General features: G+C 44.1%; 1 protein-coding gene across 1 annotated transcript in view; it reads right to left on the bottom strand.

Moving 5' to 3' along the window:
• LOC135821875 (slit homolog 3 protein-like) overlaps positions 1 to 25,618 on the bottom strand; it is a 118,763-nt gene that overhangs the window by 51,387 nt on the left and 41,758 nt on the right. The window contains exons 18-29 of the mRNA XM_065334876.1: positions 23,624 to 23,695; positions 22,764 to 22,835; positions 21,854 to 21,925; positions 18,736 to 18,822; positions 14,486 to 14,554; positions 11,238 to 11,309; positions 9,035 to 9,106; positions 7,403 to 7,468; positions 6,015 to 6,080; positions 4,519 to 4,590; positions 3,768 to 3,886; positions 957 to 1,055 (exon numbers count right to left, since the gene is read on the bottom strand). Of these exons, the coding sequence (XP_065190948.1) occupies positions 957 to 1,055; positions 3,768 to 3,886; positions 4,519 to 4,590; positions 6,015 to 6,080; positions 7,403 to 7,468; positions 9,035 to 9,106; positions 11,238 to 11,309; positions 14,486 to 14,554; positions 18,736 to 18,822; positions 21,854 to 21,925; positions 22,764 to 22,835; positions 23,624 to 23,695 (938 nt within the window). The remainder of the gene's footprint in view (positions 1 to 956; positions 1,056 to 3,767; positions 3,887 to 4,518; positions 4,591 to 6,014; positions 6,081 to 7,402; positions 7,469 to 9,034; positions 9,107 to 11,237; positions 11,310 to 14,485; positions 14,555 to 18,735; positions 18,823 to 21,853; positions 21,926 to 22,763; positions 22,836 to 23,623; positions 23,696 to 25,618) is intronic.

The raw sequence follows: 25,618 nt of genomic DNA on the forward strand, positions 1-25,618 counted from the left end.
GGTTCGAGTCCTGCTTGAGTCAATTTCTCTTCAGGCTTTTCCTTTTCCATTCCATAAACCTATGAATATGACTTTTTTCGCAATGTTTGGTTCACACTTGTGCTGAAAGAGCACTGTTGGTCCATGAGATGTTTTATGTGAAGTACTCTTTAGAGTCTTTATCTAACATACCTCCAAAGAACAGCTCCCTTCCCCTGCAAATACACATGTTCCGGAGAAGGACGCAACCAGTTCCTAAGGGAAAGTCCTGATAGTGAAAACCAAAATTGGCTATAAAACTTAACTTCCAACTAGGCCTCGACCAAATATGCTTGCGTATATTTCCGCATATTTTCGTGAGACAGTTCATTATGGCATATTGAGCGACAAAGGGAATATTGGAATGAAGCCAGCATGTAATTCAAATATTCTGAAGAAAACGAGGACAAAACATTCATATTATGGACAAAATGCGTTCAGAAATGCCTTTTATGGATGAATTTGGAATGGTTGAGGCGTTTGCTACATTCCCCCAACGATGAACACTATCGCTACGGTTGCTGGGGACACACCTCAGCCATACTATTCCGCATGTGTTTTGATTTGCACCATAAGCATGATAGCCGTGAAGCCAGTGAATATTCCAAGGTTGTAATTTTACTGAAATGATCTACACTTTCTGCTTATGTCGAGCATATTTTAGCATATTTTGGCATATCTTTTTGCATATCTTGCTACGCCTTTGGCATATTATGGACGTTTTCCCTGATATGCGACGAGCATAATATGCTCTTTTTTTTAGCATATTTGGTCGAGGCCTACTTCCAACTGAAGATATGCTCAAACTGCAGTAACAAAGACACAATTTTTGTAATGAAATTCCTTCCTATCTTCTCTGTGCTGCGCTGATGAGTCCGCAAGGGACGAAACAGGTCTGTCCGCAGATTGAGTAGTAATACTAGCAGCAATGTACTGACCTAGGCATGTGTATGTGGCAAGACTACCACTACAGAGTGCACAGTTATTGACCAAGGATAAGGTGGTGCAGGGCTGCTTGCAATACGATGCATTCAAAGCTAACAGGGAAAGAAACAAACAAGTAACGACGTCAGGAAGGCAACCTCATAACATGGTTCTTAGTTCATACGAGAGGGGGCTTGAAAGCCCAGGAGCCTTTGCTATGCTTAGTTTTTACCCTGGTCATAATGTGTGTTATTCGAACTGATAGAAACGACTTTGAAAATACAAAAGCATGCACCCGATAATTGTATTGAAAAAAACATTACTATCAATTCGAATAGCACACATGATGACCCAGGTAAAACAAAGCATAGCGTGGGCTCCTGGGCGTTCAAGCCCTCTCGTTCCTAATGGTTCCTAAAAAAAACTTTATATTACAAACAACCAATAGATATGTAAAAAAGAGAAGAAACACATGAGAATGAGTTATGCAGCAACTACCCACGACTGTAACAAGATGATAAACAAAGCCCTATCATCGCACTTTCTGACCGTTTATCATCTTGTGACAGTGGTGTATAGTTGCTGCATAACTCGTTCTCATGTGTTTCTTCTCTTTTTTACATTTTATTACTGGCTCAGTATCTGAGTTTAAACAATAGATAAATAATCAAAAAAGAGAGGACCATAAGTTTACAAGTCATCCGCTTTGTCCAACACTAAAGATCATATCAGGATACTGTTGAGTCAAAATGTGTTCTTTTTTCATTTTAATCCTTGACTCGCCGTCCAACTTGAATAGATACAGAACTCAAATTCTAACTCTCATCCAGGTACAGTCTACTAAGTAGTTATATTCTAACTCTCATCCAGGTACAGTCTACTAAGTAGTTATATTCTAACTCTCATCCAAGTACAGTCTACTAAGTAGTTATATTCTAACTCTCATCCAGGTACAGTCTACTAAGTAGTTATATTCTAACTCTCATCCAGGTACAGGCTAGTAAGTAGTTATATTCTAACTCTCATCCAGGTACAGCCTACTAAGTCGTTATATTTTATTACGCTATCGGGTGCTAGCTATAATTTTTCCATTTCTATTTCTCCACACATGACATGGGATTCGAACCGGTACTATCGCCATGAATGCATTCCCTCCATACACCCCGCTTGTATACACATTCTACTAACTTGCTCCATGTTCCAGGTTATGATGCTGCAGTTGAAAGCCCTATTTGGATATGCGGCCAGGTCTTTTTTCATGATACGGTATGGGAGATATATGGGATGGCAGGGCGGGCCTGGCGTATCACGTGAAGACACCCTACGACCCCCTCCTCACAGACACACACACACATACACACATGCACGCACACACACACACACACATGCACACACACACACACACACACACACACACACACACACACACACACACACACACACACACACACACACACACACACACACACACAGATACGAGATAAAGGACAGTGGGCCCTGGCTAGCGCCAGACGCAACTAAAGTAAAGTCGTTTGCATAGCTTTGGGAATTATCGATCCTCAGCTACATTCTGACGAGGTCACTGTTAACATTATTGCTGAGTAGCAATTCCCCTACATGTACGTATACGAGTTTAATGATCGTCTGATGAGTGTTTATGAACACGAAACTCCGAGTTACGAGAAAGGTTTTTGGTCCCTGTTGTTCTTGCTTTGTGCAGCACGCTCTGCCCTTTTTGAGGTGTTGAGCACTATGTTGCAGCAAGGACTTCAGACACTATGTGCTGGTATATGAGTACATGTGCACAAACTTAGTTGTAAAGCCTGAGAGGAGCTAAACATCAAGGGTTGGACAGGCCTCTCAATCTCGCCACTTTCGCAGATCAAAGGTGAGTACAATCTCTCTCTCTCTCTCTCTCTCTCTCTCTCTCTCTCTCTCTCTCTCTCTCTCTCTCTCTCTCTCTCTCTCTCTCTCTCTCTCTCTCTCTCTCTCTCTCTCTCTCTCTCTCTCTCTCTCTCTCTCTCTCTCTCTCTCTCTCTCTCTCTCTCTCTCTCTCTCTCTCTCTCTCTCTCTCTCTCTCTCTCTCTCTCTCTCTCTCTCTCTCTCTCTCTCTCTCTCTCTGGTGTTGCCATGTTCAATGGCAACTGAAGGCTTGCAAGTGCCCCATAGCCGGAGGATTGAGAGCGGCATTTTGCAGGCCTTGCTCCTTACATGGGAAATGTGGGAGCTAGCGCTTTGCGTTTTGACTTTACCGGATGCTGCGCTTACTCTTAAAATCATCCATATTGGTACGCCCACTTCGTCACATCCTTCAGCCACTTTGAGCTGCTGATGAATCCGTGAACATGTTTGATTGCAGGTCACTTTACATCAGCATGTGTTCTTATTGTTCGATTATTCCTATCCCGGCCTCTTTCAAAGGCTGATTCCACTGCGAAGGGAAGGAAACTCAGTTAAAAAGCCTTCGCCAGGGTGCAGAGAATCACCATTGGCCGTGCACCGTGGTGCAAGAATACTTCTAAAATTCATTCCAAAGCTATTTTGCTCTTCATTGCTCTATAGTACTGGACGCTTTGTACATCAACGGGTAAATTGTATGTCAGTACTTCCATGTACTGGGCTGTAAACAAGCGACATGATCCAAAGGAAAACTAAAAAAAAACCCGAAGCTGAAGACATTTTTTTGAAACGGTTTGTCAAAATTTGGATGCTGATGTTGTGGCACAAATCAAACCGGCCGCTATTCACCCAGCTGATACAACCAGAGCATTTTACTGCGTTGCACATCAGACACTGTTGCTTCCAATTCCTGGCAGAACACTTACTGTTTGAAAGATAGTTCAGTACAGCATCAGTGCTTTGTAAGCGCTCGCGCTTCGAGAAATCTCTGGGCACTTTTAGTTGGCACAGTCGATAGTCCAGCACTGTGATATCACCCAGTTTTCTATGCATGCAAAAACACACAAATGATTATATAGATTTCTCATTACTGTTTTCTGATGATCCCTTAGTGCGTGAAACTCAGACTTAATTCTCTGTCCTCTTATTGTTTGAATAATTATTATTCATAAGTTGTGTGTCTGATGATTGGTCTCTGAGTCACAACGGAATTTGCCCAAGGTTTTCATTGTGTGCCTTTGTCTATTCATAGGTTGAGGGAATGGATAAGGGAAAAATCTGAAGAAAAAATTGACTATCACCACCAGGACTCGAACCAGAGATGTTCCTTGAGGCCAGTGATGCTCTGACCACTGACAAATAGATATGAATACTGAGAGCAATGAAGGGACGGGAAATCTCCAGGCAGATATGCGAAATAGTATGGAAAGAAAACTCAACCAATCTACAATCAATGGATGTGATTTTGTTTTGAAAGAAGAAGTATGTCTGCGGAATTCATCAGTGACTATTTCTGGTGGGTGAGTAAGAAGAGTGAACGAAGCAGCTCACGGCAGCAGACGTTGAAGCAACTAGACGCGTCACAGCAGCACATTCTGTTTCTGCTTATGACCTCCTCTGCCTGGACAAAGACCCTGCCATTACAGGCACACGTATCATATTTGTTCACATACTTACAGATTCCTCAGCTTTGGCAGTTGAACAAAGGCCCTCGGATGCAGAGTGGAAATGACATTACCCGTTAGATCGCTGGGAATAAAATCAAAAATCAAATCGCATAAGAAATTTGAACGTTAAACTTTTTTTCAGGAATTCTTGACAGCGACCTGGTTCAAAGTCAGCGAAAAATGCCTCCGACAACACCGCCTCAAAGTAGATCTCTTCAAAATGTTCAATCATTAAGGCATCAGCAGGGTTCACAACTGGTGTGGTCAATGACTGAGACAGTTGTTCGGCACTGTTAGTTGAACAATGGCATGGCTCTACAATGGTGTTGCAAAGTTCCATGTGTGGTCATTCATAAAGGTGAAGACTAAGTTAGCTCTTTGCCGTGTTCTCATAGTATGTCCGTCCTACGCAAGCCATACTCTCTCTGTCTCTCCCTCTATCTCTCTGTCTCTCTGTCTCTATCTCTCTGTCTCTTTCTGTGTCTTTGTCTCTATCTCTCTGTCTCTATCTCTCTCCGCCCCTCTCTCTCTTTCTCTCTCTCTCTCTCTCTCTCTCTCTCTCTCTCTCTCTTTCTCTCTCTCTCTCTTTCTCGTCAAATGTCTACACTACACTCATGCATGTTGACAACAAAATAGACAGAACCTGTCAATAAATGCAGGAAGTACGAAGCATTTAATTGAAGCTGTGTAAACATTTCTCAATAATGCATTGCATTTGTTGTGATATTTCGCCAGTGAGAAAAGCATGTTGTCTATTCGACAAGTACTCAGGTGGCTAGCAACGTTGGGCGTCACACCAATGACAAAACCTGCACTTTTAATGTACAGTACAACCTGTGACTAACGATTATGTACTCTTGTTAGATAGGTACTCTCGTTAGATAGGTACTCTCGTTAGATAGGTACTCTTGTTAGATAGGTACTCTTGTTAGATAGGTACTCTTGTTAGATAGGTACTCTTGTTAGATAGGTACTCTTGTTAGATAGGTACTCTTGGTAGATAGGTACTCTTGTTAGATAGGTACTCTTGTTAGATAGGTACTCTTGTTAGATAGGTACTCTAGTTAGATAGGTACTCTTGTTAGATAGGTACTCTTGTTAGATAGGTACTCTAGTTAGATAGGTACTCTTGTTAGATAGGTACTCTTGTTAGATAGGTACTCTTGTTAGATACTTCTCTAGCACTAGCATGATCTAGCATGATCACACTCCGCATGCTCTTGTTCATGGCTTTTTCCCCAATCTACTTGTGCTAGCTGGATGCTTGTGTGCATGGGGATCAGGACACAACAAACGACCACCCGTTGGGACCAGAGAAAGCGGTCTTTAGTGGCCGGTGGTCCATACTTAGAGGTCTGCACCGCACAACCATGAAAGTGTGAGACCGTCCGCGCCTGGCGAAGCGGTCTGTAGTAGCAGGCTGGTCGCTTGTCACGGTGGTCTTTAGTTACAGGTTCTACTGTAGCTTGTAGTTCAGCTGTGATTTGAGCATTTAAATCAACTCACAGTGCAGTCAGAGAGGGGATTGCTGGTAATGCAGGGATGTTGGAAATCTGGTTGAGGTTCAATTCCCTGTTAGACAACAAGAAAACACACACACAAACTACAATCTTTAGTACAGCATATGCACCAGTGAGCGACTTGAACGCGCACATACCCCAGGATCAGACGGCCAAATAAATGCTACTAAAACGCCAGTTCTCCTCGGAATCAGTATTGTTGGTGTAAAATTGTCGTCTCGGGCCAGCCATCCATGCTGCAGCTAGAACATAGGACAGACTTGCTCCGTATGCGCTACCGGCCGATTCCGTTGACAAGTTTACTTCCCATTTAGAAACTATTCCAACTGCCATAATGAAGTAGTCTGCAGAGAATTGCGGGACATCTTCCATGTTTGTATTGCCCATATTTTTATTCAAGAAAACAAACCAACAGCACTCGCCGACTGTACACGATCTGGTTACATTTGTGCACAGTTAGTCATAACTCGTAACATTTTGCCCTTCTCCTTTTTACCATACCGTATTTATAGTAAAGAAAAAGGACCAAGAAACTGAAAGTTACGCTATAATGTCCACTAACACCACCACTTACACCATCACCAGTTACTAAACAATCAGCTCATGCGATAACATCGCGATAACATTGCCGAGTCCATACCATATTTCCCAGAACACACTGAGTCGCGCCTTTTTATACTAAAACTTCAAGGACAAAGAAGGGGATGCGACTTACAATCGAGAGTGGCAGCCTACTTACATGCATGTATTGAAACAATGTGGTTCAAACCTCAAAGTGGGGGTGCCACTTATAATCGAGTGCGCCTTACAATCGGGGAAAGACGGTAATTAAATTGCCTCACCATCCGAGTTCAAAACTCACTGAATGTTGCTTTTTTCTGCAAAATCTTGACAAACACCTCATGCAGAAGGTGATATTGATTAACCTGCAGACGCCCCCCCCCCCCCCTGTGTGTGTACCCCCCCCCCCCCGTGTGTACTATACACAACAATCACCCCAGAATCCAGTATAATGTTTTAGGCTTTCTTGATGCAACAAATGCCTCTCATCAAGTGGGCCAATCCAAAGACACCGAGATTTTAACGCAGATTTAGCGAAAACAGAACGGTCTTTTTATTTTATACAAAAGAGAAAGACCAAGGAACTACAAAAGAGAAAGACCAAGGTTTATTTTATTTTATTGAAAACCACAAATCTTGAGACATGTGGATGTGCACATATACAGTGTACATGGTACATGGTATAGAGAAGGCAGTACAGAAACGGCAGTGGTGGTGAGGCCCGGGCAGCTCGTCCGACCGTGGGTCTCGGGAGTCAACACTGGGCAGACGCAGCGGGAGGGAGAGGTGTGGGGGAGGTCCACATTCACTTACACTCTTGCGAGCGCTGGAAGCCCTGTCAAGTCGGGGAATTCCCGCATTCTTGTAGCACACAGGGATCTACAGAACACCAACGAAAGAATAAGCATAAAGGCCAGGATCCTCGGTGCACACAACATGATCTATGCCACCTCTGCCCCTGCAACCTACCCCGCCCACCCTCAAATCTGGAAATGTTCTGAAATTCTTCCACGGATTAGCCTGACGTCATGTCCGCTTTCGGTCCAAACTCTGAGTAGGACAAAATTATCGTTGTCATGGAAGCACAATCAATGCCCTTGTGTTAGTTCCCTGATATTTTAATTGTAACAGAAACAGGCCGGGCTTTTTTTAAACAATTATATTTTAGTTATTGCAACGTAACAAGATGTAGTGTGCAGGAACACTAGGTGATTTGTCTGTGTATTGTCTTGTTCGCTTAGTAAGCGGTGGACATCACACAACTGCATTGCAAATAAAAAGTGGGTTTGCCAATTGACAACCGCTCTCTATTTAGTTGGAATTCACTCCTGGCGCATGCGCTTGATGAAAATTCTTTTATTGGTGATGTCGAAAAAATTATTGACGTTTCGGGTCAGCCACCCATTGTCAGAATGTCTAATAAATAATAATATTGGCGGGATCCGCGTCGGCATCGCTTGAATGTTCAGAAACACACAAACTAGCCTTCGCATCCGCAGGCCACCACTATGCCTATTAACCTTAGTGGCGAATGCAGACCTCGCAAGTGAGTCAGGGGAGAGGAGGTTAGTCTCTCAACCAATCGGGCGTGTAACGGCCCATAACCCTGTAAACTGCATCCTTGTTATTCTCACTCCGAGCTGTGAGTACCCAGTTGACCGTGGGTGTCGGCGCAGTTCACCACGCGTAAAACGTCTTTTTACACGCTCCCTGCTACCAGCGCGGGTCTTGAACTCGGGACCTCAAGATTCGCAGGCAAGCCTGCAAACCAATCGGCCATATGCGTTGGTGTCTAGTTAATTAAAAAAAATGTCAATCTCAAACTCACTGGCAGCCCCACTGCTTGTGCAGCTTTGGGTGATCTGGCTCTAGCAAAATCCTATTTTTACAGCGCCAAAACATGAATCTTGACCAGCTTTCTAAATGGAGACCCTAAATTGTGACACTCGAATACATGCCATATCGGATCATCCACGAACATCAAGGGACGCGACTACCTGTAGTGTGCTGCAAGTTAGAGTTTCATGCATACGCAATCATCATCAGGCTGAAACATGAGGAAGCTACTGGCCATGCCGGTATTTACGCCAGGAGAGGTATCGGTGGTCGTCTGGTGTAATGCTATGCTGGTGTAATGCTATGCTGGTGTAATGCTATGCTAGTGTAATGCTATGCTGGTGTAATGCTATGCTGGTGTAATGCTATGCTGGTGTGATGCTATGCTGGTGTGAAGCTATTATGAAGCTGCAAGCTGCAGGAAGCCTCAAGATTTCTTTTGACATGCTATGCACAGTTTGTTGGCTTGGTATTGTTAGTTAGCTATGTGGGGAGCTGTGTGTGCATGTGGGGAGCTGTGTGTGCATGTGAGAAGCTGTGTGTGCATGTGGGAACAACATATCGCATTGCATAATTATAATTATAAGATATGCGTGGGGTATAGCTTACAAATCCAGAAGGGCCTTGTTCTTGGAAAACAACCCAGCCGGCAGGACTCCGAGGGGGGAAAATCCCATGGACCTAAACACACCACAGAACACGTCAAGGATGAAGAGCGAGAAAGTCAGCAAAATCCACATTGTCCTGTTCCAATGGTGTACATTCCAAAAGCATGCTTTGTAATTTTTGATTTAGTGTACAGTGCAGTGTGACTTTCACCGGTGATTCACACTGACTCATCGGCTTTTTCATTCCATTTTTTACTTAGTTGTAGAACTTGCAATTTCAAATTCGGACTTCACGGAGAATTTAAAAGGTTTTAGGAAATTAGAGGCTACATGCCACGTACTGCTCTTTTCTCTCCGAAACTCAACACTTGCAAGCCAGATATGAAAGAAAGTTGTAGAAAGTTGTAGAACTGTAGTACTGTCGGTCAGTTTTATGCAATGTTATCGCCATGAGCTGATTGTCAAGTAACTGGTGGCGTAAGTGGACAGTTACATTATAGCATAACTTGTAGTTCCTTGGTCCTTGTCTGTATTATAAATTATTATTTGTCTTCATTGAATGAACGTTTTGGAAATACATACATGAAAAATCTTACACACACCATCTTTTTTCGGAAATAGCAACTTTATTATCGCAGCCAAGAGGACAAACTGCAAGACAACCATTGTTATTTTTATCTCTCTCACATGTAGTTTAGTCATGCATATTAATGGCTACCGAACAGCGTGTCCATTATTTTATTTTTATTATTTTTTATGAAAGCGCATGTGCCTACATAGCATGCAGGAGAACAACAACAAAGAATATAAGTTATAAGTTTTTTTAATTTATTTTTTACTATTGAACACTCACTGCATGATGAACTAAAATGAGGAGGAGAACTCGACACAATGGTACATATCCAGCAGGACGGAGTGGGTGGGACCTGTGAAGCTCCGCCGACCAAGGGTCTCGGCATCACAGCTGAGTGGACTACAAATGGCGTGTAGGTGCTAAAAAGCTGTGCTGGTGAGGTGAAGTGCGTCCCCCTACCAATGGTCTTGGCATCATGTGGCACATCACGCACCATAATCGGTATCAACTTTACGTTATTTTAGCCGTATGAAAAACCAAGATAAATATGTCTTTTTCACAGACTCAACCTTCTGTCCTGGTACACCAGAACATGATTAAACTGAAACTCAATTTCCGCAACAGAATGATGACACTGTAAAAGTGCTAATCCAGGCATGCTATTGCTATTGGCGCGGCGGGTTGTGATGAAGCCGAGACCCAAGGTCGGCACAGCATCCCAGACCACGCCACCACTCCCCTTATTCATGGCTCACACATGACGGGTTTACGTGGCTCTAGTAAAAAAAAAAAATGCGTGTGTACTATGTCAGTACTCAACCTGCATGATTCTGATAGCAAAAAAACAGAAGGCACATAATTATACTGTTTCTAAGTTCTGGTTCATTTTCCAGTCGATAACTCAAGTACTCGCACCGATTTGCTCAAGATGTCATGTATATCTTCATGCATTTCATATTTCTAATCACAAGAGAGAGAGAGATTGGAAGCTGTATCTCTACTCATGGGATATTGTGTAGGGACAGGAAGTATGCGTAATACGATGGCAGCCCCAGGGAAGCGTGTTGTTGAAACAGACGTCCAGCCTATATAGCAAGCACCAAATGCCACGATGGGATGCTATTTTATCACACAGAGAGAAGCATAGACTACACTCGGAGGTGTGATATCTGTACTTTGGAAGTCAATAAAATAATGACTTCCAAAGTACAGGTACCACATCTGACTTCGCACGTGCTGCGTACAGTGCGTGCGAAGTCAATAAATAATGACTTCCAAAGTACAGATACCACAGGAGGCAGCTGTGGTTCCTTGTGATAGTGCTCAATACTCCAAGATGCAGAGCCTAGCACACACACTTCTGCTGTCCGATGATCAGCTAAAACCATGAAACTCAGAGTTACAGCAGAAACATGTTTGATTCCTCTCAAGTGTGTGTAGAAGCATAGGTATAAATACACTGCTTTTTAAACCCCATTTTCAGCCAGCAATGGAGTTGGAGCGGGGATAAGGTTTTGTCTGCGACATCACGGTGCACGATTGCATTTTGATCCTGTACATCTAGGTTAAACCCAGTCCGTTCTCTCTTTTTATTTTTACAGTTCTAAAGAAGTCTAAGGGGAAAACTTACAAGCGCTGGAGTTGTGGAAGTTGGTCAAACACTCCAAGTCGAACATTGCGTAATGAGCTGAACTGAAGGTCCCTGCAAGACCCGAGAATACAAAGAGAATAGTATATCTTCAGAGTCTGAACAGAATGTCGAACATTGTCTGCTGGGATGAGAACTACACCATAGCTCAGTGCGTACAGCATCGCTGGCCTCAAGCGAATGCCTCTGCTTCGAGCCCTGGTGGCGACAGTAAGTTTTTCTTCAGATTTTCCCGTTTGCATCTTTCCCTGAAAGCAATGAATAATGTATTTCATTGCAGAACATGGAATATGGAACGGGGATGGGGCACGTCGCTACGGGTCATCACTCATCACTAACTGTCCACCGCCGTGATAAGATAACACACAGTTAGAAAGTAAACATTAAGTCTGCATGTACTCAATCTGCAGACGGAACTGTGTCATCCTTCGTGGACTCTTCCACGTGGTACAGAAAAAAATGAAGCTGAACCTATAATTATCATAATGAAAAATGTATCTTCCAAAGCCGGGCCCGAGTGAACCTTGCCAGACTGCAGGGGCATCGGAAGGTATTCAACATTGGTGCCGCTATGGAGAGGTGGGGTCCAGGGTGCTCCCCCTGGGAAATGGTTTGGAAAACTGGGCCCCAATAGCAAAGATTTTTTAGCTTCAAGGTTCTCCGGATGAAATTATTGGTGTGTCTGAACGACTTTTCTATTTTATCGATAATTCAGTCCACATTTGAGTTTGGCAGCACTGCATACATTCACTGCTTTTCACAAACCCTAAACATTTTAACAAGCTTCTTACTGCCAGCTGCGTAGAGAAAATTTTCGTTGGATAGAATGACCCCCACCACTCTTCTATACAGTCATACGAACTTGTACACCCTTGAGAAACGCCTCAACTTTGGCACACTTCCGGCTGTGTCATGCCCCAAACGATGATAGCATCCGACGGTACGGTCGCCACATCCCCAAAGAGCATAGCTGATGTTCTGAACGTGCAGTTCACCGCATTTGGGCTACCTGATGATCCTTCATGGCGCATTCCCCCCTTGTCCCAGTCGCCTTTCATATGTTCCGTTCCGTACAATCACTGTCACTACATTTCAAGTTCGGAAATATCTGAAGCGCCTGAAATGTGGAAACTCTCCCAGCTCAGATGGGATCCCGAATGAAGTGCTGCAGTCTCTTGCACCATCAATAGCCTATCCTCTCGCCATTATTTTTAATATGTCATTTCGAACTGGTACATTCCCACAGGATTGGAAATCCGCCACCGTGACACCGCTTTACAAGAATAAAGGCTCCCGTGCTTGCCCGGCAACCTACCGCCCCATCTCTCTGCTGCGCACAGTTTCCAAACTTTATAAGCGTATTGTATTCGGTTCCCTCTACCTGCACATCGCTCCGGCTCTCTCACCAGCTCAGTCGGGATTCTGCCGTGGTGACTCAACTCAATACCAGGTGACTCGACTTGTCCAAGACTTAGCGACAAAGAGGAACTGTGGGGAGCACGTGGGAATGGTGTTTTTCGACGTGGCTAAAGCATTCGACACCGTATGGCATCGTGGCTTACTTGCCAAGTTGGAGGTCACCTTCCGGGTGGAGGATGCTGCCTTGCGTTGGATATCATCGTCACATGATCTGTCTGCTCGTTCTCAGGCTGTTCGCTTTTCCTATTTCTTGTCTGATCCTCTCCCTGTAACGTCTGGAGTGCCCCAAGGTTCCATTCTGGGTCCTTTGTTATTCTTGCTTTACGTTAATGACCCACCTTCAGTTGTCCCCGATGTTAGTTTGTATGCGGATGACACTGGCCTTAGCTGTTCTGATTCCTCCCCTGCACAATTACTCCTTACCATGCAGCATCACATCAACAGCACTGTCATGTGGATGCAAACGTGGAAACTCCAGCCCAATTTAGACAAGACAGAAGCCATGTATATTTCTTCATCCCCTCCTGATCAACCATTATACTTCCCTGACTCGACTATGCCTTTCCGTGTTGTTACTCAGCACAAACATATCGGTGTGATGTTTGACTGCAAACTCTCTTGGGCTGCACATGTCAACTGTGTATGCAAGCGAACCAGTTCAGCATTAGGGGTACTACAACCACATTGCACTCATTTGCCCATCCAGTGTAAACTATTATTTTATCAGTGCTATATTCTCCCTATATTCGACTATTGCGATACCACTTGGTGTGGCCTTTCTGACGCAACTCCGGACCAATTAGAAGTCCACCATAGATTTATACTTAAAATTCTTTACAACAAGGATCGATGCTTTCCATCGGATGCCCTTTATCGACTTGCACACACTTCTCCTCTCTCCGTTCGTCATAAGCACCATCTCTGTACACTGGTTCATAGAATATTTCTTCATAAAACCCCTTCACACATGATGAAGTACAATTGGTTTTCGACAAGCTCAACCCGTAACGCGCTCATCCTGCCTCTTGTTAAGTCAGCCCAGTATCAAAAGTCCCCCTTGTTTTCCGGTTACTCTCATTGGTTAGCATTACCATACGGTCTGAAAACTTGTTATTCTATTGGTCAGTTTAAAGATCTACTATCGCAACTGAACTAGACGCAATAATTATTATCGAAGAACATTTTCGAATACCTGGGTGATGCACGAATTTTGATTGTGCTCACTTCCGTTAATCGTTTTTCTTTGTAATTTTCCATTCATTTTTTGCTTTAATTAATATTTGCTTTGTTTTCCTAGCTTACTATTGCCGTGGCTGGCTCAACGCCCTTGTCTCAGGGGATTCTGTCCCTGCATTAGCTATGCTTGTCACATGCTATGAGATTGTGTCTAATAATAGTAATAATAACTTCAAAACCTATGTATTTCTTTATTGCTGCCTGAATGGACTTGCTAGTCCTCTTCTGCGAGACCGCTTTACCTTTCGCGTCCATGGTGCCCGGCCTACATCCACCACCCGTGGCCAAGTCTCTGCTGCTCTTGGTCTGCTCCCCCCCCCCCCCGCCAACACCCAATGTGGCTTCAGTGCGATGTCTTATTTGGGCGCTGCCAGGTGGAAGACACTTCCACCGGCTTTCTGCATGTCTAGTTCATCAGCTGAATTTCGCTCATCCATCAAACTATACCTACGGTTCCCTGTACAAAGGCGTCAATGCCTGTTGGGAATTCCCTAGTAAAATAAGAATAAAAACTGAGAATAAATAATAGAGAATAATGGAGATGATTACCGTCACCAAGAAACACTGAGACTTACAGAGTGGTAAGGTTCTCAAGCTGGAAGGCTCCGACCTGAATGTCTTGAATGCGATTGTCTGCCAGATCACTGTTCAGAGCAGACATGAAGTAAACAGTTATGTCAATGTAGATTCTTTCGCACAAACCAACATCATTTTCTATGAGTATGAGCTCAAATGAGGGGGTTGCGGGGGGGGGGGGGGGGGGGGATTCCCGAAACACTGTGTTTTAAGCAGGGAGTTTAGAGGCAAAAGCCTCACTGTGGAGGCGAATATCACTGAGAGGAAGGGCATTCCAAAGTGTGCTTCAGTGAGATGTAGAGAGGACTAGTGTCCCTCTAAGCCTAACCCCCATGTTGGTTTCGACCGCAGACTTTCCATTACAGTCATCATTGGTGCAGGACCAATTAATGCATGCTTCCATATGGTACCGCTTGCCTGTAAGGCAAAGACCGATTTTGCTAGCAATTCTGCTAACAAAATAATTATCGAAGAAGAAGAAGAAGAGGTTGGTGCGACTTCGGCTATAGTAGGGGAATAGTGTGTTTCTTGCAGGTTTGCCGAGTGGATGGTTCGATGGACGTCTCGTGTGCTCTGGATGGCAGTCGTGAGTCAGTCAAGTGAGAATTCAAGTCGGCAGGAAACCGCGAGCTGCCGTGTAGGGAGCAACACAATCTTCCCCCAAATACCGAAGAGTTTCGAAAAAGAATTTGCTTGCTAAACGGAGCAAAATATCGGTATGTTGGGAGAGTTTACACATTTTACAGTGCACTTAAAACTCATTTCGCACATTTCTTTACCAAAACGCAAGCATTGTGATGAAGTTGGTTGTTTCAACGAGCAACACACGCTTCCTGCCAGACTAAGTTCACGGTGACACATCGTCTGGGAAACTGTGATAATGTTAATCAATATAGCTTTTCGGCTGTTTCCTTTTCATGTATAATAATCTTCTCCTTCTTTTACCATGGTTGGCTATCACCCACATCTTCCTGTTTTGGCTGCCATCGGAAGCCATAAGATGTTGAATAAATAAATAAATGAACAAGCGTTTCGGAGACAGCAGTTTTAATATCGATACAAAGACAACTAATTGCACAGTAAGCATACGTAGATTCACTGATGATTGTAACAAGAAAACAGTTCTGAACGAATCCTCGCTTTCCCTTCCTTGTGTGCCTTGCAATAATCGTACAACATTTTACACATACATGTCGACATATATGAAATGCTTACTGTGCAATTAGTTGTCTTTGTAGCTATAAGGCCTAAACAAAAAATAGGCTTGTTTCCGGTCGGCAACCCCTCAAAAAGGAGACTCGGTCGGCCGGAATGAAACTTTTTTTGGATACTTTTTTTTGGGTTCCTAAATCGTTGTGGTATTGATGGACAAGAGCACCTACACATGTACATTGTACATATATCATGGCAAGGATCAATGTCAAAGTTGACTGACTCACTGTTCTTGTACAGCATGGGGTGTATTCCTGTTTTCGTACATTCTGAGAAATCAAGCAAACAGTTCGAGTCCTTCCAGCTCTGTTATTCTAGCTCGTATCGACCCCGGAGGTTTTCGAGCCGACAGCTGAGAATCTCTGCTACCTTGTAGGTGTTTCGATTCTGGAATTCGGTTGAGATTTGACTGAGTTATGACTCGTTGAGTGCACTTGCACACATGGCATTGCCACCGTTTGTATACATTTGGGACCAAAAAAAAGTTTCAGAATTTGGGAAAAAGTGGCCCGGTCGGGCGACCGGAAACAAGGTCATTATTTGTTTTGGCCTAATAAATAAATAAATGTGCCACCTCCCTGTATGCCAGGACTACCTACATGTATACTACGACTCACTGCTTGCTACCACTCCATGTATGCAAGAACTCCATTAGGGCTGTGACTACTTGCATGGTCCGACTCCATGTATGGTCTTACTCCATATATGGTACGACTCCGTGTATGGTCTTACTCCATATATGCAGTGACTCCATGTATGGTCTTACTCCATATATGCAAAGACTACATATATGGTATTGCTCCATGTACATGTATGTTACGGCCCCTAGTGCTAATGCAGTATTGGAGTTTTACCAACAGAGAATATGGTTAAATACCGTATTTTCCGGAGTATAGTGCGGCGCACTGCGCACCCCAATCTTCATTGGGGGTGCACACTTCAATCTTCATTGAAGTACATGCATTTCATATTTGGAGCATAGTGCGCACCTGCGATTTAGGGCCTAAAATAGCTCATCTAAAGTGTGCACTATACTCCGGAAAATACGGTAGTGTGGCAGCAGGTGATCAGGTCACATTCAGGTGCCTGTGATAGGCGGCGATATCACCACCACCATCGCCATGATGAGAGGTGGTACAGTTCAAGAAATCATCTCTCCCCATATTGCCCTTGCCGCACCATCAGGGCAGGAGCATAGCAGCCGGTCAGACTTTGGCCGGACCACTTTTTTTTAACAAAATGCCCCAAGTGCCCTGACCTCTGGTACTAACAAGATACTTATTTTTTAATGCAATAAGTTAAAAGCAAGTTGCGCATTCAAAACACACACACCATTGGCACAGGTTAGATCTCAATGGTGTTTGTTTTGAATGCGCGACTTGCATAAATTATTGCGTTGATTTCATTTCTGTCTGCGCGAAAACTGTTGAAGTATTTATTTTACTTTACCAATAGTTTAACAATCTTCTGTTTTAGGGTGAACCCATTCGATCGAGTTTTTTTCATTTACCAAATACAGCAGACAAATAGTGTGGCCTATGGAAGACGATCACTATGGAATGAGATAATGGCATCAGTACTGCTTGCCTCTAGAGTGTGCCCAAACCAGCCAGCATGGGAGGGCTAGGTACTAGGTGGTCTGGGGACATGTGAACAATATTATAAAATATACTGAGCCAGTAAGTAAAAAGTAAATTATCGTGTCCGTTCCCGAAGTGAACTCACGACGGCCGCTAACACCCGATAAACCCGAACCCGATAAACCCGATAAACCCTAGATGCAGATGCAGCGCCAGTAATAAATGTAAAAAGAGAAGAAACACATGAGAACGAGTTATGCAACAACTATCCACGACTGTCATAAGATGCTCGTTCCCGTGTGTTTCTTTAAAAAATATATATATTGATGCACATCAAGGTCGACAGAGCAGCCTGGCCCCGCCACCACTTCTCATGCTTATCCGGGAATATAGTGGACTTTCGTTAAAACACACACACACACACACACACACGCACACATGCACACGCACACACACGCATGCCCACGCACACGCACACACACACACACACACACACACACACACACACACACACACACACACACACACACACACACACACACACACACACGCGCGAGTTAACACTGCGCCTGCATGCACTATAGGTATGGTGGAAACTGGACCACGGTAATGTTTGCATGTACATGTACACGCTTATACCCGCACATTGCTGGTGGATTGGCTGAAGAGAGGAATATGAAAATCACACCATATGGATGACAGCTACACCATTGCTCAGCGGTTAGAGCATAGCTGGCCTTAACGTAAGTGAAGGTACCTGGTTTGAGTGCTGGTGATGACAAGCAATAATTGTTCTCCATGAATTGATTTCAATAAATTAAAGGCCGGTTCGCGATACAACCTTTTGCGATGCGACTTGCGACACCTGCGACGAGCTGCGACAGCGACACACGGTTCACAATCTTTTTGATGTTTACGACATCCCTATACAATAGTACAGTCCATTCACTGGAAACTGGCACCCTAACTTTCTGGTGTTTGAGGTCAGAATAGTCCAAGAACAGGGAAATAGAAATTCAGCCAGGTTTTACAAAATTAGGACAGGTATGCCATGGCGGAATGAGTGGAGAAGCAGATCCCAAACCCAGAGGTTTGAAATGTAAAGTGGGTTTTGATCCTCAATTCGGCCCGAATCGGACTTTCAAAAGCCAGCGGGACTGTTTCCGATGAATGGGCTGTAGTACCCTGCATGTGCACTGCACAAGCACCCAGGGTAGGAACTGTGCTCCATTTTGTGTACGTCGCGCTTCGCATGTCGCAAAAGTTGAACTTTCTTCACCTTCTGCAACAGGTGCTTTGCGACTGTACGCGACAGCGTGCGACAGGCATTTTCTGGTCGCAACCGTCGCAAATCGCATGTCAGCGCAAAAAGGTTGTATTGTGAATCGGCCTAAAAGAACACACATGTACATGATTTTATAATTATGCACATGTACACAAAAATATGTATGACTTACAGACGAGTGAGCGTTGTCCAGTTTGTAAATGCTGACTCTTCAATCAAGGCTACAGCTAATGGTTCAGTAAGGAGTGAGTTGAGATTTCTACACAGGCAAATAGATCAAATAGATCAATTAGATCTAATGGATCAAATGCAGTATTTTCAATACTCTCCATGGACAATTTCCGCAATCGTAGAATCAAAAAATTATCTTACCGATTGTGTTAACGAGAATGGACTCGGATGGAGAGTCTAGGATAAATTTATCAGCAGTCAGTGTCGTGCAATGTTATCGCATGAGCTGATTGTTTAGTAACTGGTGGTGTTAGGGGACAGTATAGCGGAACTTGTAGTTTCTTGGGTTTTTTTCTTTTCAATAGATTGTGTTAACCCATGGCATGCCTTCATAATCCCAACGAATAATTATTGCCATTATTTAGAGTTTTAGGATGGCAATAAACAGAATCAGCTGAAGCGACATGTTACGAAGGTTTTATTCAGATGTCACGAACAAATTCTAGAGAAATTGGTGATGGACAAAGAAATAGCTGTGATGGAAATGTATGTGTGCAAATGACCTTTGTGTTCAAAAGGAGAGTGTTACCTTTTTGAAGTTGTTCAACCAGTAGAATGTTGTGTTTGTCTGGCCATGTTGGGCCAGAATTTTGTCACTAGTGTTGCTTCATACTTGAATTTTGTCCCCTTGGAGTGTTCGATTGTTACCTTTCACGCACACGGTATCTTTCAAGAATACATTGTGATAAGCCTAGTTCACATTCGACGGGGCACAACGGGGTGCGACGGGACTCGACGTAAGGATCGACGGGAAGTGGTGGGACAGTCTGACGGCGTCCATGGTGAACACCAGGAACGAGAACGCAACCGCACTGCCGTACGGATCGGGAAGCGACGGGAAGAGTAGGATCGATCCAACTTTTCGTACCTTAGACGGGCGTAGACGGGGACGCAAGCATGCAAATAGCTGCATTTTGAGTGTGAACAGGAGATGGCGGCTTGCGCCGACTACTCCCGATTCGTACTTGGAAATTTTTAGCATTTCGAAAACTGCGCTTCCCATGATAACTCGCAGAATGGCTAACACGACTTGAGTTGAATTTTAGCAAGATAAGGTCTGATGTCACTTATGGTATTTAGGGATAGTTCAGGAGCATGACAAATGAACTGTTTTATCATTTCCTGGAGCTATTATTTGAATGGCACACCTTTTGAAGCTACTTTTTTGGTGTTCATGAAAAACTGGACGAATTTCGACTTGATCTCTTTCTCTCTTTTCTCACTCTTCAATAATCACCATGTAGTCGTTTCGTTCGTCTTGGTCTCTTGTCCCGTCTCTAATAAATGTCGTTCCACCAACCTACCTGTTCCCGTTGTAATGTCTGGATAATGTGTCGTCAGTCGAACGAAACGACTACATGGTGATTATTTAAGAGTGAGAAAAGAGAGAAAGAGATCAAGTCTGAACGGCAAGATAAAGGGCCTGGGTAGCTATGGCAAATATGGGTGCGCAAGTAGCTACCCAGGCCAACGGAATAAAAGGAGACAAAAGGTGAGTACGCAAGTGCATGCAGGCCAGCTAGAAAACGTACGGGAGGAGGTACCTAACAGTATTCTGTGTTGCAATTTGTTAATGCGTACAATGATACAACAATGCTTCGTGATGAGCATTGTGCTAAAGCTAGTTCGATGCATGTGTATATTTTCCATCGTTGCTATTATTGCTCTTCACATTGAGCCTTGATCATATGAGAGTGTTGGTGTTGCTACAGATGCGGAAAACTTAGTCCCATTGCGTATAATGCAAACCGTGCTTTTGTTGATGCAGAAACTATCATTCTCCTCCCGCCCATAGCAATAACCCAAGTGCACGAAGTTTCCAACGAGTCACTGTTCGGGAATGTGGCGTTTGAGAAGTGTGGGATTGGTGTGTCCAGGCTTGCGTAGTGCAATAACAACAACAAGAATTCACGGTTCGCGTGAGACTCGGCTGGAAGCCGAGTTTTCCGCATTCGCCGTGGGAATGCCACCACCCTCTAGGATCAAGGCGCAGATGCAGCTCCTAAACGGTGGGAGGTGAGTAGATCAGACCCACCACCAAGTGGTCAAAGACCGAAATCCCATTAGCTGCATCCATGTTACCCTCGTGCCAGGCCACGAGTTCCCAATTAACTGTGGGTCGCAGCGTAGTGCAAGCCAACAGTCAAATATTTTCCGCATCTGCATGACCGCCAGCACCCTCTAGGGTCAAGGTGCAGATGCAGCTACAAAAGCGGTGGGAGGTGAGTAGATCAGACCCACCACAAAGTGGTCAAAGACCGAAAATATCATTAAATTTTGCTATATACATGCTTCCAAAATATTCAACCAAATGACATTGATTTTGTGCAAGGGATATTTATGCATTGTGTCTAAAAATGACCATTCTTCCGGCAGCCTTCTGATGGTACTCTGCTGAGTGAGTGTCAACCTTCACAGCAATAGTATCATATCACAAGGACTAACAGGAATAGTGCTGTCTCACACCAACTTTGCACTTGATGAAATGCTCACCTACATTGTCATATCTTAGTGCTAGCCTGCAAATTGTTGCAGATTACAAGTAGTAGCGTGAATTCCGTCCCTGCGCTGTCTTATGTCAGCCATCTTTGCATCTTCTCCTATATCCCTGATGATGCCCTCCTGGGAGACAATTTGGAAACAATTACTGTACGTTGTCTGATGATTGGTTCCAGGGTGTCGGACACGGTACGGTCACTACGGTAACGACCATACCACTAGGGGTGTCGGACACGGTACGGTCACTACGGTATTGACCGTACCACTATTCCCAAGTACCCCGTGATTCAATAAAATGCAGTGATTTGGGCTCTGAAATTCCAAAATTTTCGGCTCAGCTACCCCTCCCCCGCGAGTAAATTGTACTTCAGATGGCTGACCGCACCACACTAAATTACCTTCCGACGCCCCTGGGTTCAGCCATGAGACTCCGAGTCGCAACGTAATTTGCCCAAGGTTTTCATTGTGTGCATTTGTGTATGAGGTGTAGCCAAGGACTGTTCATGTGTTGGAGATTTGATGTAAAAGCTATAGTAGTGTATAATAATATTATGACTTACAGTCGTGTCATACTCGCTAGCTGGGAGAAGGCTCCTCTGCGGAAATACTGGATTGGATTTAGTTCAATATTCCTGGCCAGGGAATGAAACAGAAGACCAGAACTACTTTCACACCTTAAAAAAAAGAGTAAATTATCGTGTCCGTTCCCAAAGCACAGTGCTGGCAACTGAAATCCGACCCCCTGAGCGGTGGGTTCACATTCTTTGCGATGTGAGTGCACCTCTCAGGGGGTCGGTTTTCAGTTGCCAGCACTGTACAAGAAAAGAAAAATGTACCGGTTTAATCATGGACATGGTATTGAAACGGATGACTCTCAGCAAATGCAGTTTTTGACGATCTGGTTGAGCCAGCATGGCATAGCTGCTGCTGTTGTAGGTTGTGATAACATCCACAGCTCCCTAACTGACGAATATCACTCCAACAATACCGTTTGCCATGATCTACAAAGCGATATGTCGGCAAAATCAACAGACCGCTGTTAGTTTGGTTTAATAGCGTGAATGATCCGTTTTCCTCTCGAAAGCAGTCGAGCGAGTTTTGCTGCACGTGGTCTGTGGTTTGCTTCAGTTCAATGCTCCTTCATCGCCGTCCAAACCAGCCTAACAGCCTCAACCAAAGAAATAGAATTATTCATTTCCCTCCAAAAGACAAACTTTGTACAAATGAGTCCATGCGCACAATGTGTACTCCTGAAGCCATAATGCACTGTATCAACATTGTAGCTGATGTTTTCAACACTGTATCATAACTGATATCCTATAAGCATTGCATGCATCTGTTGTTATGCGCATTGAATAGACATGATGTCATAATATGCACAGTATAATTGTAGAGTGATTTTTTCTATGCACTGGTTATAACTGCTTTCATAATATCATGAGATAGCAGGTGGCAGCTTGGGTCACTTACAATTTGACAAGCTTGGGAATCATTGAAAACACTCCGTTGTCAAGGGAAACGAGAGAGTTTGCAGAAAGATTCCTGCCAACCACGCAAAACAATGACATGTCCGAATTCAACTAAAAAATGTTCTTGACGGGATACCAACTATTCACCGAAACCGAATGACGTATCATTGAATAGACGGCTCACAGAATGCATTCTACACTGACAGACCATTTCACAGAAAGCCTGTCTGACCGAAACCAGTTTCACAGGGAAGCATCACATCGAAGTCATGACTCATGTGTCATACACCGATGCAGCACAAACTTGCCATACAGTCATGCCTCAAACAGTCATACTCCATACAGTCATACTCCACACAGTCATACTCCATACAGTCATACTCCGTACAGTCATACTCCATACAGTCATACTCCATACACTCATACTCCATACAGTCATACTCCACACAGTCATGCCTCATACGGTCATACTCCATACGGTCATACTCCACACAGTCATACTCCATACACTCATACTCCGTACAGTCATACTCCATACAGTCATACTCCATACAGTCATACTCCATACAGTCATACTCCACACAGTCATGCCTCATACGGTCATACTCCACACAGTCATACTCCATACCGTCATGCCTCATACAGTCATACTCCATACAGTCATGCCTCATACAGTCATACTCAATACAGTCATACTCCATACAGTCAATGCGCCACCCAGTCTCACACCTTATATTAATACTTCACACAGTCGCACACCTTACATTCATACTTCACACAGTCGCACACCTCCTTAAATTCATACTTCACACAGTCGCACACCTCCTCACATTCAAACTTCACACAATCATGGCTACTTACAGAGCTGTAAGAGATGTTAGAGCCGAAAAGGCATTGGCTTCAATGGCGGAAATTCTATTGTGAGACAAATCACTGTTCAGAAGATACAGATTTACAAGAAGAAATAGTATGTCAGCTACGTTTGGCCCAACAAGAGGGTGATTTTGATGACGCCATCAATAGCAAATACAAAAATGTATCATCCCTGCTGCCTAACTCAATCTGCTCATGCACTAGCCACTCTCACCCGTACAACTAGTTTGATCACGCGAAAGGCTAAAGGGACAAGCCCAACTTTTTTTGCGGATTTTCTGTCATAAAAAAATAAACGTCACAGGCTGCTCTTCGTAGGTGTCCGCGTCCCAGCGGTCCGGGCAAGCGACCGCACCTCAGTGGGACACTTGGCCGTGGCTTTTGTACTGCAATCTGTGGGAGAGCCTTTCCAGGGGTAGTACACACCTGGCCTGGGTACCGGGTATGGACGAATCCCTGGTGTTGATCCTTTTTTGTTCCTTTCCTTTTTATTTGTTTTTGCTGAGAAAGAAACGTTGCTGTTTCTGTTCCCGCCAGCGCCTTTGCTCTAGTAAAACATTGCTGGCTGATAAATGGTCATTGCTCGTGATGCCAAAGGTGAAGGGAAGCTGGGTTTCTTGCCATTTGCAACTCCCTGTCTCTGAAAATGTAGCTTGTAGCTCCGAGTATTTTAGTTTTTCGACGTGCCAGACCTATTGGTATGAGCTGCAGAGATGAGGAGCAACGAAGGCGTTGGATTAATGCGTTGGATTGATGCCAATAATGGTGTTTATGGCCGGACAACGCCAGCGGTTTTCACTTGTCAGGAGGACAGTCAAGTTGGAGCAGGCAGATGACAGATTATTAATTTTGGCGCATTTTTTTGCAGAGTGGGTGGCTTGCCGAAGAGAATCATCTCAGTACCTCATGGTTACTAGTATCTGACAAATGCCTCTTATTGCTAGTCTGCATTAGAGCATAGCAGAATTGATCATGTCACAAGTACTAGTAGTGTCAAGACTTGATGTGCTACGATTGTACTCAGATCATGTGGCAACTTCACGGCAATTCGTCCTGCCACTTTACGCTCTCCCGGAATTCCCTGCAGAAGTCACGTGCCTGTGCAGGGGACAACGTGTTTGCATTGCTTACTGATGCAAGCGGATGGAGTGCAGAGCAGATAAGAAGATATAATCTGGCTATTCAAATAGCTTCGGCTGCTATTAATTGGCTGGACTCCTGGAAACGTGGGCAAGAATCTAAACCAGTCCACGGAAACGATGTGACGCCACGCAGGAAGCTAAATGGCAAACCAATCAAGTTCTTTGGTAATGAAACCTTTCACCAACGTTGTCCGGTTTCATGCCTAGTGTCACTCACACAAGACCAATGGATGCCACATGTACCTAAAAGATACGCTGTTGATCAACCACAACTCAAATACCACTGAGCAGCGTCTTCTATACAGATCCAATTAGATATTGAAGTATATGAGTCGAAGTTGCTGGTATAGTCTCTCCTAATGACCGCGTATTTGGCATAATTTTCTCTATACTGCACTCTAGAGCTACTTACCTTTTCCGACATTGAACTCAGGCAGTGACCACTCGCCCACAGAATGAGCCAATTGACACAGACACCAAGTACCATGTGCATTCGTCGCAAGAGAGACACGCAAGTTTGCAAGTGCAGTGGATGTACACCCACTGATTTTCTCTTATGCCAACGATATCAGACATGACTTGAGTGAAACATATCAAGACTAGCACCGCATTACTGCCCAATTCCGTAATTATAATTATTGCGATGCCTTGTGAAAGGATTCTCAATGCACACCTGGTCTACGTCACACGGAATACATCGGATGATAATGACCAAGACAGCTGCCTATGTCTCTCTCTCTCTTTCCCTCCCTCTCTCTCTCTCTCTCTTTCTCTCTCTCTCTCTCTCTCTCTCTCTCTATCTTCATCTATATCTATCTATCTATCCAATCTGGGGACAGAA

This window comes from Sycon ciliatum, chromosome 7, assembly GCF_964019385.1.
Source record: "Sycon ciliatum chromosome 7, ocSycCili1.1, whole genome shotgun sequence".
Lineage (NCBI taxonomy): Eukaryota > Metazoa > Porifera > Calcarea > Leucosolenida > Sycettidae > Sycon > Sycon ciliatum.